Source organism: Lepisosteus platostomus, chromosome 21, assembly GCF_059453375.1.
Source record: "Lepisosteus platostomus isolate fLepPlt1 chromosome 21, fLepPlt1.hap1, whole genome shotgun sequence".
Lineage (NCBI taxonomy): Eukaryota > Metazoa > Chordata > Actinopteri > Semionotiformes > Lepisosteidae > Lepisosteus > Lepisosteus platostomus.
In genome coordinates this window covers 5,080,924-5,102,134 of record NC_142631.1, presented here as the reverse complement: position 1 = coordinate 5,102,134, position 21,211 = coordinate 5,080,924, and the positions used below count along the sequence as shown (strand labels likewise).

Sequence of the window (21,211 nt, the reverse complement as noted above, 5' to 3'; positions counted from 1 at the left end):
GGTTTATTCCACGCTGAAAAGAGAAGAAAAGAAACAACGTTTTGGCTGTGGAGCCTGACACACCTGAAGATGTTGTGTTTCTTTTCTTCTCTTCTCAGCGTGGAATAAACCTTTACTTGTACAGATGATTTGGTTAACTTCCTTTCTTTGTCACAGTACATTAAATTGCACAGTAAGGTCCTGGTGTGCCTTAGCATTTCCTGTCTTCATTTCATAATTGCCCAACAGCAACTACAGTAATAGCGTTCAGTACAAATTGGGCAATTCACAAATTAGACACTGGAATCACCAGGAGATTAGTGCTATATTCAGTTATGACATTGTGTCATGCAAGATCAAAGAATATACATACCTACATATTCTGATGTTGATGATAAACAACTTTTCACAGTTCAGGTTTTATGTACTTGCCAAACAAAACCACTAGACTGGGCAGCAGGACGATACATAAAACCAACATCGTGATTACCTCGTCATTAAAGATACAACATCATTTACAAATTTGAATCTAACCTGCCTAAAGTCCATTAATTGGAGTAAAACTCTGCTTCAGTAATTACTTAAAGTCCTGTTCTGCTGTGTACTGGGACTGCTGGCATATAATGGCTGCTTCATATCACCAATGTAGGTAACACATGTCATTGATGTATGAAGCAGATCGCTTCCTACTTTATATTTAAAGCACGTTAGGATGCTTTAGTATGAAAAATGTTACATAAATGAAATTATTATTTTGTTGTTACACCTGTAGCATGTACAAGCTTGGCGAGTTTGGCTACCGGCCAAACATGTTTAGTCCCTTAGGCTGCAGTTTCTCCTTTTGGCCACAAGATGGTGCTCGTTTTACCCTGTGTGAGTGTTGATGGAAGTTATTATAATAATAATAATAATAATAATAATAATAATAATTGCTTACACTTATATAGCGCTTTTCTGGACACTCCACTCAAAGCGCTTTACAGGTAATGGAGACTTCCCTCCACCACCACCAATGTGCAGCATCCACCTGGATGATGCGATGGCAGCCATAGTGCGCCAGAACGCTCCCCACACATCAGCTATCAGTGGGGAGGAGAGCAGAGTGATGAAGGCTATTCATAGATGGGAATTATTAGGAGGCCATGATTGGTAAGGACCAAGGTGAAATTTGGCCAGGATGCCGGTGTTACACCCCTACTCTTTTCGAGAAACGCCCTGGTATTTTTAATGACCACAGAGAGTCAGGACCTCGGTTTTACGTCTCATCCAAAGGATGGCGCCTGTTTACAGTATAGTGTCCCCGTCACTATACTGGGGCATTAGGACCCACATGGACTGCAGGGTGAGCACCCCCTGCTGGCCCCAGTAACACCTCTTCCAGCGGCAACTTTAGTTTTTCCCAGGAGGTCTCCCATCCAGGTACTGACCAGGCTCACACCTGCTTAGCTTCAGTGGGTTGCCAGGTGCCAAGTTTAAAATGTATTATTAATAATACATTTACATTCACAGCCGAAATGTGTTTTCTCTCTTCTCTTTCAGCATGGACTAAACCTATTGTTCCTTTGCAGACTACGCATGCTAATGCAGCTGGCCACCTGAACTTATTAATAATAATCTTTACTCTTACATACACTTTTCTAGACACTCCACTCAAAGCGCTTTAAAGGTACTGGAGACTCCCCTCCACCACCAGCAATGTGTAGCCCCACCTGGATGATGCATACAGTAGACAGTGCGCCAGTACTCTTACCACACACCAGCTATCGGTGGGGCTGAGAATAGAGTGATGAACCCAGTTCATAGATGGGAACATTAGGAGGCCATGTTTGGTTAAGGCCAGGGGGAAATTTTATAGGACAAAGGGTTAACAACCCCACTCTTTTCAAAGAACACCCTGTGATTTTTAACAACCATGGAGAGTCAGGACCTTGTTTTTAAGTCCAATCTGAAGGACAGTGCCTTTTTACAGTATAGTGTTCCCATCACTATACCAGTGCATTCGGACCCACAAAAACCATAGGGTGAGAACTCTTAACTGGTCCCACTAACACCTCTTCCAGCAGGAACCTTAGCTTTCCCAGGAGGTCTCACTTCCAGCCAGCAGTCCCCAGTACAGTATATTGCTGTATATAACAGCATATAGCTGTTGGCTTCTTTTTCTTTGTCTTCATTATTATTATTATCATTATTATTTATTATCATTTATTATTTATAGGTGCTGACTCATTGGATTTTCTGCTGCAAGAAGTATTCATACTGAGGATGATTATAACCCTTTCGTGTTTCTGATTTTTTTATCAATGAAAAACAATTTTGCTCCTGCCTCCATTATGTTCTCAGTGTGGAGCACATAATAATGCTCACGTTATTATTATAATGCATACATTATGTGTGTGGTAATGCTAGATTTAAAAGCATTTTGTATATTTCGTATACAGGTAGGCCAGTGCTTCCAAAGCATGCAGGTGTAGAACAGGACTTAATGCATTTTTATACAAAAATTCGTATTCTATATTCTGGTCGCTTGCAGATTAGAATGGCATATGTTTAGCAATAATATTATTTATGGTACCTGAAAGTTTCAGGTTGTTGCACAAAGCTAAGATATGCGTATACGTGATCTGACAACTGGAATCAATTTCCTGTCGTTAAACTCTGTTTAATTTTAAGTTTTTTTTTTAAGCCAGCGTACAGATTTTATTTAAATACTTTTAACACAAAGCATTTGGTTGTGGACATTTAATAGCTTTCAGTGTTAGAGGTACACAATTTGCTCAAGTTAATAAAATATCTACACTGGGGTCTGTATGTGTTTGTACAAAAAATGAATTAACTATAAAGCACTGCCACCAAGAGTCTGTTGTTGAGTTTTACACCGTATACATACAAATTTACCACAGACAGCACCCCAGGTTCAGAATTGAACCCAGACCTCCAGCACAGCAAGACAGCACCATTAACCACTGTGCCATACAAGCTGTAATATGGTTATCCTACTTGTTTATTTCCAGTAAACTGCAAATTTAGTTTAGTTACCAAACTAAAAACAAATGCAGAAATGCTATCTCTTTTTACAGAAACAGAAGATTATCTGTTGGCATCTGTTTAGTGTGTATTGAAGAAAAAACAATCTTGTTTATACTAATTCAATACAATAAAAATAACAATGTGCTTGTTTGAAATAAAGCAGTTTTAGCTTTTAAACCCTGTGTATTACACTTCATTCTAGTTATAAGTACACTTACACAGGTCTTGGAAACCCTTGGAAATAAAGTCTTTATTTTTTATTCTTTACATATAAAGCTTTTCCTTTAAAGGGCCCGGATCCCCTGTATACATGAACACATTAATTTTAACTGCTGGTGGTAAGTCTGTTTGTGCTCTTTTCTATGCTAAAGTATCTCGAAAGCACACTATTTTTTATAGATCTTTATTACAATAATGTTAAGACATACCTATTGTAACAATATATTATATTTCCCCTATAATAACAATAAGAGAACAAATCTCCGAGGACTCCTTGGGGAAGGCAGAAAAAAAATACAAAACCTACTATAAATTCATCCATCTGCTTTATGTCTCTCACTTCTTTATGAAATATTATAGATGTCACATTACTTAGATACTGTATCTTTTAACCATCAGTTATCAAATTTTATTTTTAGGTACTGTTGATTTATAATTCTAGATATAATTTTCATTAGGGATGTCCACATTTGCACATGAGGTCTATTTGTCCTTAACCAGTTCCTAGTAGTTCCTAGTGTTCAAAGGGTTATACTGAAAATATAAAAGGTTTAATATAGCTGTGCTTCTGATGGCAGTTATCATGCCTATGAGCAATTTACAATCACTAAGCAAGGAGCAGGTTACCCAGCTTGATGCTCAGATATACTGTACCTTCCCTCTCCTCAGTCGGTCTTACAGGATTTTCAACGTTGCCAGAGTGTTTTATAACCATAAAATTAAAACCATATTTCCTGCAGTAAATGTCCCAACAAATCTTTAAGAAGCTACATGTGCGCAAAAGATGTGCCATTTGAGATCTAGAAAAATAAAACGGTGTCTTCCTTCCATATAATTTAATTATCTTATCTGAGTCAGGAACATTGCCTCAGAGATGCTGAAAATGCCCCCTTTCCCCTAGTGCTTTGCTCATGATATCATGTTTCTGAAAAAAGAAGAAAAAAAATCTTGATGTTGCGGTTGCCGTGGAGACCAGAGCAAACCGATTCCAGATACACACAGAGACGCACAACATTTGCATCAGGCATTTTACTGGATATGAATCACAGCAATCGGGCTGGGAGCCAAGACCTCTTCTGCTGGGCAGCTGAGCTCGGTGCTACGCAGGCTGCGTTAAGCACAAAGGCTTCACGAGCTCCAGGAAGCCGGTGACTGAGGACCAGCAGCTCCGCTCGGGATGGCCGTTACCATGGAGTATTTCACGACAAGAAGGGGGCTGTACCGTGCTCGTCAGAAAAGGTGCAAGTCACTGACTGCATGACAGAAAAAAAAGGACTTTTATCTGTATTCAGATTCCTTATGGGAGATATGGCGGGGGAGTGGGGAGGACGGTTTCGAATAAAAAAAACGTAAACGTAAAAAAAAGAAAAATACAAGAGACCGTGATTTTATTATGAGGACCAAAATGCGCGAAAAGAAATCTGGAACAACCGTCTGGGGTCAGACTCGAGTGCGGAAGTTATTTGACCTCCGTGGACACCCTCTTGACACGTCCTTAGTCGTAGACTGATGTTTTAGAAGGCAGGTGTCTGTAAGAGTTGGTGAATTTTTAGAGTTAGTGGGTTTTTTTTGCATGTTGAATATTCAAGACGAAAAGTGGTTTTATAGTATACCCCGACACCTCGTCAGCCCTGCCCCTTCCTGAACCCCAACCAACCCTATAATCGCTCCGCAAGCCGTCACCCCCCAGATTTTAAAACCGGACGCACTTGGCCATCACATTATATCACATATGCGCAACAAAAATTGAGAACGATTTTTAATGACAGATTGCATCAGACTGTGTCCTGGGGCTGTGCCCCTTCTTTGTCGAGTGCAATCTGATCCATCGCTTCGGGCAAGTCACTTGTGCGGGTTTGAAATGGAAATTGGCACCACTACCGTACAGGACGTTCTGTACTGTCATGACAGCCCTTGCACTGTGAAAGCTTTAATGTTTACATGTACAACTGAATTACTGGTGCTTCTGGCTGGCATTTTGAGACATTATTCAAAAACCGATTCTGTTTTTCAAGAGTTTTCAGACTTTTAAGATCACTTTATTGGCCATATACAATTTCTTGTATTAGAAATTTGTTTTGTTTTTTTTGCATACTCCAACTTGTTCTCCATGAGACACACAGACAGGGAGAGAAGCTTGGGGTCAAAACAGGGTCAGCCATTTATACAGTGCTCCTAGAGCAGTTGGGGTTAAGGGCCTTGCTCAGGGGCCCACTGGAGTAGGATTTCTCTGCCAGCCACAGGATACAAACCAGCATACTTCCAGCCATAAGCACAGATCCTTAGCCACAGAGCCACTGCACTGCACATTTGGTGTTTCAAGCTATATTTTAAAATCCCTATCAGGAATGATAGAATTGTTTTCAATTTGTCCACACAGCTCCATTACTAAAATGTGGAAAACCTGTATCTCTCCATCTGTGTTTTATTTGTTGTTGTCTAGTGTACAGAGCTTTTCTACCAATAATGATATGCAGATCTGCATTAGAGTTAATCAGGCCTTGGATTTCAGTCTTCCTCTTAGAACTTCCATTTCAAAAAGCTTTCCTTTCATACCTATTATCTGCTATAAGAGAATGTGTTATACAACTCCTTTTGAAAACAAACCAGTTAAAACAATCATCACTAAATGGATTTGTTTTAGGGGTTTGGGATTTTAGGATTTAATCCTAAAATCTAGATCATAGATGAGCCTCTGTTTGAATACTCACATTGATATTTCTTTTCAAAACCTTAAATAGGTTTTTAGCACTTGAGGGTTTTGCATTTTTTACCTTAAAGCCACATAAAAAACAATGACGAGTGGTTGGAGTCCTTTCGTTTTTGAAGGTTCTTGTTTCCTACTAAGTATAAGAAAAACCTCAATGCTGTGTGACTTTGTTTCAAATAATTAATTTGAATTACATTCCTTTGTCGTATGAACAGATTCTAAACAGGAATTACAAACCAGCCCTGTCAGAAATCTATCCATACTGCACTGTTTAGTTTGAACAAACTAAAGCTCTGGTTTGTTTTAAACACAATGTCAGTGGGGTTGGGGGGTAACCACTACCTTAGTGTTTTTAACACATTTTTAGAGCTAACTGTAAAATTATCCTCCAAGTGCTAATATAAATAATTATCAAGATCTGAGACTGGGAGATTGGCTCTTGTAACAGTCCTGACTTCATAAGGCCATATCTGAATATGAATAATGATAAACATTAGTTTTTTACAGATATCTTTTATATCTTTTGTAGATTTTAGTGAAGAGTAGTTTACATGGGGATGTTGGCATATAGGGCCTCACAGCACTGAGGCCCTAGGTTCTGTTCCAAGCATGGGGTACCAGCTATGATCCCCCTGTGTTTATGTGGGTTTTCAAACATCCAAAAACATACTAGTAAGTTAACTGGCTTCTGGGAAAATTTGCCCCGGTGTGAGTGTGTTTGAGTGTGTGCCCTGAGATGGACCTCCGACTCGTCCAAGGTGTGCCCTGCTTTGTGCCCACTGCTTACTTGGATAGGCTCCTGCTCTCCCATGTCCCTGACTTGGAAGAAACAGTTAGAAAGTGGATGGATGGATAGCTTACAGTGTTACACGGTTTGGGAGATCGGGTAAAATATAGGAGCGACTGCTCAAATAAATACTGGTTGTCTACTGATGTAGACTGTGTTTAACAGAACATCCCCACAGTTAGCTTCAACACATAATATACAATAGTTGATGACCACAACCAAGACAACCAAGAATTAATGAAGCAGTCATATATTCAGACTTGTTGCTAGACTGCAAAGGGGGTCTTATTTCAGCAAGGGCAGGCTTTCTTAGTAAGCAGGGTAGTTGTTTGTCCAGGATTAACCACAAAATCAATAAATTGGCTGAGCACACCAACATGGACAGTGGAATTTCACTTCAACAGATCCGTCATGAAAGCCCCTTATCCCCCTCCCCCACTTTCACCCCACCTGACTTGTTCATTTCAGCAGATGTGATCAAATAAAATGAGAAAGAGCTAAAAAGTGAGTGAATACATGGATGATTGCTGTTTCTTGATTGTGGATAGTCATTTCTGTCTCACATACATTAAAAGTATGCAGATGTAGATGCAAGCAGCAGCAATAGTGAGCTTTTCAATAGTTAAAACGTTCACTGATGACAGAAGCCCCTTACTTCACCAGTAGTCACTTCAAAAGGGTTCAGATACAGTATGTACACTATTCATTTGAATACTTGTAACATTAATCAAATTTAGTATATGCAGTGTAGCCCTTATAATGGCCTATCAAACTGGACAAAATGTTTATACAGTTGAATTTGCTCCTTTCTTAAAATAATAATAATAATAATAATAATAATAATAATAATAATAATAATAATAATAACAACAACTGCCCACATCCATGCTGTTTTTGTTGATTTATCTTTTAGTACCTCCAGCACATCACATTTCACTCGTATCTTGTGATTTTTTAAAAATCATGCCTTCTTCTGTTGTAAGCAAGTGTTTTTGTGTGTATACAGACATTCAAGGTTACTGATTAACAGCAGTTATTGAGCAGACAGATGTAAACTGGGGTTTCTACATTTTTTACTTCTTAATCTCTTCTTGTGGGCGAAAAGTGGGTCAAAACAAAATTTAACCTGCAGCATTTCTGGTTTTAAATGTTGTCACATAACACAAGGAATACATATAACAGCTATTGACATAACACAAAAAAACATAAGCAAAATACATAACATATAGGCTGATATCTGTATGGTGCTAAATTGTTACATTAGCATGTTTTTCAGAAGCCTCTCGTGGATGAAATCAATTGCACCATTTACGTTGTAAACCACCCTACAACGTTTTTATTTTTTAACTTTTTTTATAAAGCTGCTAAAATAAATATCATATGTACACGTTTTTGCGTTTCAGATTCAAATAAATGTAGCGCTGCCTACGTTATTTCGGTAGACACGTTTTGATTGCCATTTTCCTGTCAAATACAGGACTGTGTGTGAATTACTGTACATGTAAAATGCTTAGTTTTGATTTATTCTAGAAAGCCCCCTATTGTCTGTTATCGCTGTTATCTCCCGTGTGGCGTACGGTTTTAACATCCATTTCTGTTCTCGTTAGCTAATTACACTGGCCCGTTCATGTAATTCACCGCGGTGGCGTTTTGAATTTCCCTCCCTGCTTGTGCACCGGCGATTATTGCTCGGTGTTCCCATCTTGACGCAGGCGTGCTGGCTGCGCCCCCCCCGTAACGGACCGACCGAAATACAGGCAGAGCCCGAGATCCCCATAGAGACAAGCTTTCTGCACTGGCTGTCGGCAAGGTAGAGCTTTTATTTTATTGAAAACGAAGACTGATTTGCAGCCTGCTCGGCTTGGAGACAGGCGAGAGAGCAGCGGAAGAGCCCGGTCATCGGAATCTAGGGGGGTGGTTAAAATTTGCAAGCCTTTCTTTTTATTTATTTTTTATTTTCTTCTCATTTTTCTCCCCCCCGCTTGCTCGCTCTCTCTCCCTGCCGTGGCGGTTACCATGTAGGCCGCAGATTGGATCGCGTTGTTGGGGAGGAGACCTTTTGATTCCGCTGCTGGTGCTGCTTGGCCGATATGCCACAGTGGAACTGAATTATTTTCCCTTTATACGTCTTGGTTGCCTTTTTTTTAAACTAACATTTAAAGCTGGATTGTGGATCCTGGACGGTTCTAAAGGTATTATTTAATCTGCTTGTCACCCATCGTAACAAAAAGCTGTCTGCTTAGCCTGTTCACACGAACATTCATTCATTATTTTTTCGGCTTTCTGTTGCCGGTGCCATATGCCATGCTATATGCAGTATTTCTGAAATTGTTTTTAAATATTCACTGTTATTAATCGGCAAATACGTGTTTGTTAATCGTTTTAAATTCGAAAAGGGATTCCTCCGAAAATTACTCGCTGCGTTCATTCTTAATTATACCTTGTATCTTATTTTATAATTGGGCTGTGATTATAGCTGCACTTGGCATTATCACGCCCAGCTTGAAAAATGTCATCTGCCTGTATGTATGTGGATGAACAGGCGAGGCCTCATACGAAACGTTTTAATGTCACGATTAACAACTTGTGAAACGATTGAATTCCCAATGCGAGGGTCGAAAAATGTGTATTTATGGGCGTTCCGGTTTTGTTTACGAAGCATATTTCAGTGGCTTTGTGGCACTGTTTTTTTTTTAATTCTTTCTCCCCAGCTCTGTTTTTAATCAAGCTAATTAGTTTACATCAGGCTCCGCTTTGACAGCCTCCAGATAATTAAGCATTTGGGTTTTTAACGAAGCCGTATGTGTATGGCATTTGTTTTCTGTATCTGTGCGACTAGGTCGTCTGACAAGAAAAAAAAAAGACACATCGGATGTGAAAGTATCAGCCTGGGCTTTCTTTCTGCTGTAGGATGGATGTAGATGTCTGTGCTGGGGGAGACAGCACCAGAAGGAAGATGGATTCTGGGGGAGATGGGGGGCCGGAGGTTGTACCTTTGGAGCTCTATGATTCATCCCGGGCAAAAATAGCTGCTAATCTGCGCTGGCTGTTCGCGAAAGCCTACGGGATAGGTAAGTAACCGATCGGTCATTGTTCACATTTGCAGTGCGATGCCGGATCAATTTTTTTTAAAGGCATTGTATCGAGAGCCAGTGAGATCATCACTGAGATACTGGGTTTAGGATTTAATATCGGTATGTGACCAGTCTTAATCAGGATCCGTTACAGGATTCACCCCGGAGTGATTGAAAATGTCGTCTTCATTTGTGCTACACTGTGGCCCAGTAATGGTCGAACCGTAAACGCCGGAAACCACACCAAATCACACACGTATACGGTGTGTCAAGGGTTTGATGTTGGAAGTGTGTTTCTTTGTGCACAGTACTGTTGTACAGGTAAAAGGACTGAGGGGAAAATGGCAAAACTGATTATTTTGCGTGTTGTAAATACAAGGACTTTGGATGGTTTAGGTAGGGTTATTTTAATGCGAGAAAAGAGGGAATTCGGGGGGTATGTCTTTTGTCTTTCTTTGTTAAAGAGCAGCAAGAGACAGTAGTGCCCAGTATTCGGCGAAGGAAGTTGGACGCTGAAAGAATGTAAACAGACCACACGAGTTGAAGCTTCCCTGATCCCTGAACTGTTTTAGGGAGGTTGTAACAGAAAGCAAAGAGCCATTTGCACAAAATTACATTTAAAAAACAATTTAAGCTATAAATCCCAAGTAAAAAGATCTCAGACGACCTGGGAGCTGAGTTTTAACAGAAAATAGTGGTACTTTACTTAGATTAGATTTCGTAAGAGATGTTTTGATTTTAACATGCTTTAATGAAGGGTCAGAGGTTAGTGTAATTTCTAGAACTCAAAAGCCTCAGTCTGTTATCATTTAAATTATGTATATAAATGAAAGGAGCTTGCTGCATGGATGTAAGTGGTGATTACAAGACCACTATTGTTTAAATTAAGCTATGACTTAAGATATATTTCACACATAGAGATGTCTGAAAGCAGTATGGCAGGAATGCACAGTAAGCTGGAAATGCAGTGTCTTTATCTACTTTAATCAATTTTTAACTTTTGTTTTTGATGTAGCTGCTTGTGAACCCTGGTGCTTGTTATGTTAGTGTTTCTAGCCTAGTTCCGGTCTTTGTTACATATGCATCACTGGCAAAATAAAATAGACCAGTTAAGTCTGTCCTTGCTAGGGACAAGAGCTACAGACTAGGGGTCAGCATTCTGTGTGCTCCATTCAGAGCTGATAACACAAACACTACAGTCATTTTGTTCTGAGAAAGAAATTGTTTTGTGGAAAATTGTTTTAATCTTAAGTAAAGACAGTTATCTATAAATGAGACTTCGATCCTTTAGGACAGAAGTAAGTCTTAAGGAATACGTTTTTATTGAAGTTTTAGAAAACAGTTACTTTTGGTGAATCAGTTTATTCCCATTGTGTTTGTTTTTTGCTAGGAAAAGCATTGAATGTTTCTGTGGGTAAATTCTGTTTCTTACTAGCTGTGTGCACAGAGGTAGGGTACAAATATGGATTACATGGCTTGTGATTGGGAATTGTTTTGACCTAGATGGATTGTTTGAATTTGAACTTTTAAAGCTTAAGACTATTTGACAATGTATTTGTAAAATGCATGATTTTGGTAAAGTAGTTGAAATACAAGCTATATGACCATTAGCTCCTTTCAGATATTCAAAGATCCTGTTGCAGATGGACTGCCAAAAGCAAAGCTTGGTGTGAGATTCGTGGAGTATTTCTGATGAGCTTATCTTATATTGTTTCTTGTGTTGGTTATACAGACCTCATTTATTTATTGATTTATGTTGCACAGCAACTTCAGAACTGAAACAGTTGGCTGTGGTGTAACTTGATTTGTTTTTAATCACTGCTGAACCAATCTGAGTGTTAATTGATTTAGAGTGTGATAGTAGCAGGCATTTACAAGCCTCACTTCAATTTATAGTTGCCTCCGATTACATACTGATTTGTATGAAAAACTTGCCTCTTTTCTGATTTCCAAAGTTATCTTAAAAGGGAATGCAGCTTTTTGCTTAACTCTCTAGGAATCTGAGGAATGCAGCTCAGGCAAGATTGTGTTTTAAGAAATTATATTCTGGCTGCTCTTTTCTTAAGAATTTGACCTTTTGGCTAATTATAGACATAATTTCTTTTGTGCAATCAGTCCAAAATACTACAATAGTTGATTTTTGCTGGGTGAAAGGTGTCTGTTAATTAGTTTTAATTAAATCTGACTTGATGTTTCACCCTGATTTTCAATGCTTGTCTTGTGTAACTGGACTCAGAAGCACTGTGCGTGTTACAGCATTGATGTCACCCACCCCTTCTCTTTGAAGCATAGGCAGTGTAGAATTCTCCCAACCTGGCCTTTTGGCATAGTTGAGTTCTCTGCTGTTTAGTAAGCGGCGCTGTGTATGCTGTAAATCAGCAAATTATCATGATCAAATCCTGGTACCAGCAAAGAAGATCTACACCTGTCACCCCCTGCACTCTGTTTTTTTTATGAAGCAAAAGATATTTCAGAATTTCAATACTTACATTGCTGTCACTGGTTGTAACAGAGTGTGTTTTGTTAAATAGATTATCAAAGTAATCTTTGTCTTGTTTGAATACATATGGGGAAAAATCTTGTTTTTGTAAATAATGATACCACTAATTGTAATGTATTTGGCAGGGGCATTAAATTTTATTATGTTGCGAGACGCATTGTACTTAAATATTAATGAGGTCTGTCCTTCGACTGGTGTGACAGATAAGTTAATGTTAAATTGACAATTCAAGAAGTTTAGTATTCCCCTTAAATTTCCATTGTTTTGATCCTTCACGGCGATAAAGAATACTGTTGGAATAAGGGAAGAAGGTTAAACTGTGCCATCCCAGTTAAAAGACGTGGGCAAACCTTGTGTAAATTGAGTAAACACTAAATTTGCTGACGGGGGATGTTCAGTGCTGTGTACTGGAGCCGAACTCTGTTCTAATAATGCACGCAAAACAGCGTTTTCAGGACTGATAGTAATCCCTGGCCAGGCAGCTAATAAGGAAACATTCCAGAGCGAGCATTACATGGAAAGAAGGTTAAAATATTACATAGACGCCTCTTTCCCCACTTGACCTGGTTTTTAAGATATGGGTTATCGTTACGGGTGTTACACTGTGTTACACTGTACTCTGTGTTCTGACTGTTAATATTTCAAGATTTAAGACTGTAGTGGTGGAGCAGATCAGAGGGAGGCTGTAAATAGTGTCTTGCATGATACTTGGTTTCTTACAATAACAACTTTATTCAGACTGCATACACCTTTTCTTCTGGTCTTTCTTCTTATTTTACACACATTGCACAGCCAATCCAGCTCGAAACACCTGCATCTTTAATGGCAATGATAAACTGCTATTAATTTTGTTGGAACCTCTACTGGAAGGTTCTTAAAGTTGCATTTGTAATTCCGTAGTTTGATTTGAAAGACCTGCGTTATCAGTCATCACAGTTCTGGTTGAAGTCTTAGTAGAATATTAACATTTTGTGCCTGTCCTTTGAATTTTCATTAGGCCTTTTAATGTGTATTAATGCCAAAATTAGTTTATGTTCAAACAAGTGTTCTTGATGTCATATTACTGCATTAGGGTTCATTTTACAACTGAGCTTATTTTTAATTTATTTGTATGTGTGATTGCCATTTGTCTCCAGTTGACAAAATTGGCATTTAATTAGTTCCTTTTTATCTGGTCGAGGAGCTGTTCAGTGGGTTGCTGTACTTGTGTTTTGGCCGGTGCTACACTGTCCTGCTGATATTCAGGAAATTGCAGCCTTCATCCTAGTTAAATTACCTTTATCAGTGAACGGGAGTCCTGAAGTCATGCGTAGTTTTGTTTTGGTCAAGACCAGTGAATTTCACTCATTAAAAAGATGCACATAAACATGATTGGGACTCCTTTTGTGTATTGGTTCACATTGTTTTGCATTTGAACTGTGTTCATGGTGAGAAATGTAACCACGATGCCATAAAATGAACATCCTAAGCATTTTACAATACAGCCCAGGCATTTTTTATCAAATGTCAAAATCTTACTATACTTTTAATTTCATGGTAGATTATGCTGCTTTCGCCAGCAGCCATATCACCCTGCAGCTCTCAACTAGCTACCCACTGTAACTAAGCAGGGTTGAACCTGGCCAGTACCTGGATGGGAGACCTCCTAGGAAGCTATGGTTGCTGCTGGAAGTGGTGTTAGTGGGACCAGCGGGGGGGCGCCCACCCTGCGGTCTGTGTGGGTCCTAATGCCCCAGTATAGTGGCGGGGACACTATACTGTAGTGGGCGCCATCTTTTGGATGAGACGTTAAACCAAGGTCCTGCCTCTCTGTGGTCATTAAAGATCCCTGGGCACTTCTCGATAAGCGTAGGGAGTTATCCTGGTGTCTGAGCCAAATTTCCCTCCTCAGCCTTTACCGTGGACTCCAGATTGTCCCCCTGTATGATTGACTTGCACTGGCCCTGCGATGGACTGGCGTCCCGTCCAGGGTGTACCCTGCCTTGCGCCTGTTGCTTGCCGGGTAGGCTCTGGCTTCACCGCGACACCGTATGGTATAAAGTGGTTTGGCAAATGACAAGACATTATTCTGTTTTCTAGAGATGTTTTGGAAACGATGAGTCGAAAAGCAAGCCTGTAGTATCTGATAGGCCTGCAATATGATTCGATTAAACAGTTTAATAGTGTAATAGAAGTGATTTAGTTCTGTGTTTAAGATGCTGTAGTTTATAGAAAAATCTTGTGATACTCAGATTCATCTTGCAAATTGAAAATCTTATAATTAATCCAGTTTTTCTTATAGTAAGGCATTTAAATTGTTGTGAATAAAACTCCTTTTATAACTACTGAGATTTTATTTAACAGTTACATCAGTAGTGAGTCAACGTAGTTCATGCTACATTATGAGGTGTTCTTGCTTTCTGCTGCAGTCTTAATTTATTCTCATTCAGGAAACGTAGACAGTGCTCTTGATTGCTGAGTGAATATTCAGCCTTCTGCAGTTTGTAGTTGGCTTACAGAAGAAACAGAGTTTTCAGTGCTTGCTGTCCTCAGGAACAGGAAAGGGTTGAAGAACACTATAATCTTCTGGATTCCCAAGTGACTCCACCCTTGAAGGCATTTATTTGGAGCTGAGCCTTATATTTCAGAGATGCCCAGTGTGATAAACTGTTATATGACTGTGACCTGGACAACCCCAGTAGTGTAAAGTTGTCTGAGTACTTCTGGGGTCAGGTTGGTTTCAACAGGACAGGCTATTCTTGGCTTGTTATGTACCACTGACCTCTGTAAGCCTGCAGTTCTCTCAGTGAAAACTGCATCATCCATTAGATGCTAACATGGGCAGTTGTTGCTTTAAAGTTTAAATTGTAAAAATAGCAGATGGCTTGACTTCATGTCTTGTGGGTTGTCTGTATCCCTCGCATGTTTGTGTAAATTCATAGCTGTAAACTCAGTTGATTGATTATTGACAGCAACAGATCTGGAGAAGTGTGTGTTTGAGGTGGGTAGGGGGCTGTTTTCCAAATGTGGGAGGAAAGAAAAAACACCAGTGTAGTTTTATCTGGAATGACAGGATTGGGCCGCACTAGTACCTGAGCGTTCCTGCAGGGTTTCCAGGTACGGGCATTTCTGCTACATTTAAATGAAGTTATTTATTCTATAGTAAATGGTCATATTATTTGTTTGAATGTATAACTTCTGAATGTGTATCGTGATCATTTTAAACAGAAAACTGTGGAAAAAATAGATATAATAAGGCATATTATGCATCAGTATTTACTTTGCTGAGCGATGAGAAATTCTGCAGTAGAAGGAGAGACATTTTATATATGGAATGTTAACAATACACACTACTAAGCCTAATAGCTCGAATCACATCATGTTGCTTTGTTTCTCTTATGTTGCTTTATAACAACAGTCTCGTTCCAGAGTAATAGCTTTCCTTTTCTTTTCACGAGCACCGCACACACTAGCAGAATGCTTCATACCCTTGCCACTCATTATAACGGCAAAGTTTCTATCAATGTTTCTAAAGGATGAAAATAGGGCTGAGCACAGATGCATTTGTTGCATATGCAGGTTGGGCAAAAACTGACACCAATGTGTGAGATAATTCCCCCAGCATCCCAAGCATGTCTTGCTGCGCAACCGTTTTTATTCTAGTGGAACTAGTGACGCGTGAATACGGTACACGATTACGTTATGCACAACTTGCACCTGCAAAAGGCGTTATTTCATGATAAATCATACAGCCAATTAGTGTTATGGAAAAACATGTTACAGCAGAAATGGCTGTACTCGTGTAAAATTAAAAAAATAGATGATCAATAAAAATATGTATTGGTAATTGTTTTATAATAAACTGAATTACCAATTAGCTGATTTAGGATGAAAGGATGCTAGGGCCCTATCCACTCCAGAGCTCTAGTGTTGTCCATCCCTGCAAAGTGAGAGTTCTTAAAGGAAACAGAGACGAAGGCTTGTTGGTGCTTCACAGTTTTAACATTATTACAAGGACTCCAGTGATATCTGACACAGCCTGGCTTTGAAAAAGCTTTCCCATAGCTGTTGGGCTGAAAGCACAGTTAACACACCCAGGCAGTTAATTACAGAAGGTTTTTCAGTTGGTGTGGTTACCTTACCTGGCATGGCTACAGCACACTGAGTTCATCCTGGAGCTTGTATTGATGATTAGTCTAGAAAACAGTGGTGAGATTTCCAACAGGCGTCCTGTAATGTACATAATGGAAAATATCGGCGCATTGGACTGCTGAAATGTGGGCTGCTCTTTAACTGTTTGGAATTTATTTGAAGTAGCTTCACTTACCTTAGAATGACCTCATTTGCAACGGTAATGAAAGTCCTGGGGATTTAGCTACACTTAAATAACACTGGATCAAAATGAATCTCTTGTTTAAAAGGTCTAAGTGTGACACTCCAAAATAGAACCTTATTTATATCCAGTGTGTTTTAAAGTGGAGCTTTCAGGACAATTCAATAACTAGAGTATACAGACAGCATGCTGTTGCGTCTATGCTTTGTTTTCGTATTGGAAATCAAATATGTGTTTTTTGCTGTGTCAGTTTGTCCAAGGTTATCTATCAAAAGTGTAAATGTTTTGAACTTTTATGCTTGCATGCACAATATTGCTTTCAGTTTGTAGAACTAAATGTTCAGGTCACAGTTTCTTTCGGTTTTTCAAACCTCTGTTATGTATGTTTCTGAAAATAATGGAAAGATGGCACTTGCTTTCATGTGCAACTGTAGATGAACTATTAGTAAAAAAACTTCCATTACGTTGTATAAATAATGCATAAAAACTGGTCACCTTCCATTTAATGCAATTTTTTAAAGTAGTTCCACATCCCACTATGTTCTGACCACAGATTCATCTTCTTTCACACTGTCATTCATATTGTGAAATTGATAATATGCTGTATTAATGAACCTTTACAACCTGGAACCTAACCTGCTGGGATAAATCGAGTTTAAATAAGGAATCACTTTGAATCCAGTAGTTCCTTCTGTGTAATTATCACATGAGTGGCAGTGAGTGGAAATGTAGTCATCTACATTTTTGGTGGTGTTTTGGTTTTTCTCCCATCTGTGCCAATTATTTGCCACTGGTATTGTAAAGTGAATTGTTGAGCGTGCTAATAAGAAAAACAATGTTCTGTATGGTACATTAGCTTTTTAGAACTTGTGGCTTTTTATGAGAAATTTAAAAAAGTCTTGTGTTTAAATAACCATCTGTAGACATACCTCTAGTATTTTGGAGTCTTTTAAAAGCCTTTTATGCTGATTTCATTTTCACTGCATTGCTGCAAGCGCTTTTGTAGTTACCCAGGTACAGTATATTTGATTCACAGAGCCACACCAGACTCTGGTATCTAACATTTCACAGTTTGTGTTTGTCAAAATGAAGAAAGTACGTTTTCAAGAACGATTTTTGCAGAGATTGTCATGTGTAAAGCCATTGACCTATTTTTCTCAAAAGCAGGTGCTGAGGTTATTAATGTTTAATTTCAGGATCATAATTTCATTTAAGCATAGACATCTTCACCCCATCACAATAGTAATACATTTCCATGAAACCTGTACAGCATTTATGAGTCCTTAAGCTTTATAAAGTTTCGAAAATGAATAGGTCAGCCGTGTTGGGCTGCCAAGCACTCCTTATCTTTGATATCTTAGATCTTCTTCATAAGGTTGATGTGCTTTAAGGTAGCTGGGTTTTGCAGGGAGTTTGGGTAAGCTATTTCTGTCCTTGCATATGCAGTAGGTCTAGTCACTTATCTGTTGTGGTGAGATCATTGTATGAAACCATTAGTTTACTTTGCATTTTAAAAAGCTCGTAACCTTTCTACTTACATCATGTGGATGTAAGTAGCTCAAATCAGAACTCTGCACTTGAAAATAAAATGCTCATTATTGTTAGACAAAAGTAAAAAACAAATGGGGGGAAGAAAGTGTAAAAGTGTAACTGGTGTTCTGTCGGCCTTCTGCTTTTCCTGTTGCACATTTGCCGAAAATGTTGAATGGTGCAGAAGTCAGTTGGCTCTTTGTATGTAGTGGCATTGTCAGCACAGAGAGAAGCAGGCATCCCGCTCTTTGTGCACAGGAATGCCACGTTGTTTCAAACAGTGATGAGGGCAGTCTTTTGTTGCAAGTTTGTGTTCCTGTGTTGGATTGCAGACGTGGGTGGCATCGTGGTGTGGCGGTCAGGGCAGGGTCTGCCACAGCTAAAGGGTCCAGACTGTAGAGCCGTCTCTGTGGATTGTGTGTGTTCTTCCCGTGTTTGGGGTTTTCTCCTCTTCTGGCTTTCTCCCACTCTCCTAAGACGTGCCAGTTAGGTTAGTGTCCCCTAAAGCAGCTGCTGTGTGAGTGTGTGGGTTCCATTGTGTGCAAATGAATTGGAAAGTACTGATCAAAATAGTTTCCAATATTTGGTTTGAGGTTCTTTGTCGGCATTTGGCAGTTCAGACCCTTATCTGCTATAAATAAAGTAATATTTCACTTTCAGGTAGATGGGCATCCTCACCCTCACACTTCTAGAGGTGTCAAAAGATCATTTGTTTCTGTTTGATGTGTTCTGTTAATTTTATTTTTGATTTTTAATCACTTCCCTTTGTGCACCTAAAAGCTGTTAATATTCTTCTTTTTTTTGTCTGAGTGGGTTATGCAAGTTTAGACACTCTTCCAGACTTGTTTCCCACCCTTTTTCCACATACACATAAATAGAGCTCTGTGGTCAGGTGACCGGTGTCTGCCAATCCAGTTTCCTTATTTCTGAGCTGTTACAAGATGAGGGATCCAACTTCTAGTCCCAAACGGCTACTCTGTGCTAAAAACAGAAGCATGATCTTGTGGCTTTTAAGAACAAGTGTATTCCAGTTCATCTGGCTGGTTATTCAGTTCTTTTTATATATGGAAACACATAACACATTTTGAATAAATTATGCAATTTTTTAATTTGTATTACGTTTTCTAATTGGTTACTTTCTTTTAGCAGAGTTAAATGAAAATGAACAAGAATATGCAAGTTTGGACATTCCTTCATGTATTTTAACCATGAAAAGAAAAACCCTTTCTATCCTATGTGCACATTTGATTACACATAGTCATCTCATTGAGCCACTGTCAATCACCATTTATCACAATTGGATTTTGCAAAAATGCTATAGTTATTGATTTTTTTAATGTGCGTTCTTTGAAACGGCAATTAACATTGCATGAACATGCTCTTTCTTTGATGAGAAATGTTGTCGATTGCTCTTTAAAAGGATGATGTTTCATGTTTGCAGCTTGTGAGACTTTCTGTCTGGTATCTTCTAAAGTAATCTTGCGGCAGCTTATAATCTTTCAAAGTACCTCGGTATCGCAAGGTCACAATTGCAGTGCAGGAGCACCTGAGTAAGATTTGTTCTTCTATCGCTTCATAATCTTTTGTGGACAATATTTTATTTTGACTTTGCAAATCATGTCTTTAGTGAGGTCCTGTTTGTATTGTGGTTAAATCATAGTCATAAATCAGCCATTGTAACATGAAATCCCCTTATTTATAATTAGTTGTGGTCAAATTTGTTTTTATAGGTTCTGTTCCTAAAATGAAACATTGTATTGTTGTCCTAATCTCTTCGTTGTCGTGATTGTGTTATTTCCCCAAGGGGATAACAGCTTGAATTGAACTCGAAATGTTTTAATTGCTGAAGTTGCTTAACATAAGATTTCAACCATTGATGGCTGAGCAGACAGATCCTATAAGCTTTTAATCTATCACCTTGTTACATTACTTGGGACCAGTGCACTGGGTGATGCGCTTTGTTGGACGGAAAAGGAAATGTTAATCTCCAGATTAGAATGAAACTTCTGAAGAGAAGTTGAAAGGTGAGAGGTGGTAGCTGTGATTTAAAAACAGCATGCACAAATAAGTTAGACTGTTAATAGAATATTAACAGTATAATATTGATTTTAGACCATGTAGAACTTTGTCTTGGAATAAGCTTCAATAAAACAACCATTCATATGTTTTTGTGTTCCTCTGTAAACGAAGACCGAAATTACGATTCCTCCTGTACTCCATGTTTTAGCTGTGGATTCACAAGACATTTATTATGATTTTATGTTATGATTATCTATATGATATATTTTAGTACTCTATCAAAGGCAGGAGTATGTCTTTATCTTAGTAGGGCTGATTTTGCTCAAAAATGAAACAACTGGGGCTTTCCCCATATGTTTGCTTCTCTACAGTCTATTGTTCCTGGGCCTAATGAATGCTTGCAAAGGGGATTGATAAAGTCTGTGACACCAGCAGGCAGCCAAGTTAGGAACAAAGCCATATCAGTGCGCAAAAACAGCAAGTAGATGAGGCATCATGATTGCAAGCTGCTCCCAGTTTTGTATCCTGAAAGCTGTGAGGACTGCTCTAAGCATTAAATAGGCTGCCCACGGGGAAGTGTTCATTATGGTTATGTACCCTGTTCACCAGATTATTTGCAGTTATGAATACTGGAATTATAAATGGCCATCTCTGCATTGTGTAACTGGTGGAAAATATTATGATGGTCAAACTTCTCTAAAAGAACTACACACTTCTTTACATCTTATTCAGGCGAAGAAGGGGGCTTTTGAGATGGTTTCAGTTTTCTACTGTTTTAAATTTAAGATCAGTAGAGCACATTGTAAACTGTGATTATTGTCCTGACTGGACATGTTAATGTTTTCAAATAGTGGGGCAGTGGTGTTTTTTTTCTCTAGGATTCCAAAAAGTAACACTTACAATAATGTATTACATCATACATTCTATTCCATCCTTCCTTACCGATGGAAGGAAAACAATAGGAAACGTTCCAAAAGTGAAAAGTGAGGACGGTACCACTTAACAAGGTAGTTTCCTTTGAAATGTTTAATGTGTATAATTCAACCTGATAGTA

At 38.8% G+C, this 21,211-nt stretch overlaps 1 protein-coding gene across 11 annotated transcripts in view; it reads left to right on the top strand.

The window, feature by feature from the left end:
• Window positions 1–4,206: 4,206 nt before the first annotated feature.
• LOC148643952 (calmodulin-regulated spectrin-associated protein 1-like) overlaps window positions 4,207–21,211 on the top strand; it is a 43,457-nt gene continuing 26,452 nt past the window's right edge. For 7 of the 11 annotated variants that reach the window (XM_088615202.1, XM_088615199.1, XM_088615200.1 and 4 more), the window contains exons 1-2: window positions 4,207–4,464; window positions 9,633–9,793. In XM_088615202.1, the coding sequence (XP_088471328.1) occupies window positions 4,403–4,464; window positions 9,633–9,793 (223 nt within the window). In that variant the 5' untranslated portion in view covers window positions 4,207–4,402. Of the gene's footprint in view, window positions 4,465–8,396; window positions 8,915–9,561; window positions 9,794–21,211 lie in introns of those variants that run through there. The other 4 variants (XM_088615207.1, XM_088615205.1, XM_088615203.1 and 1 more) reach the window with 4 other exon arrangements.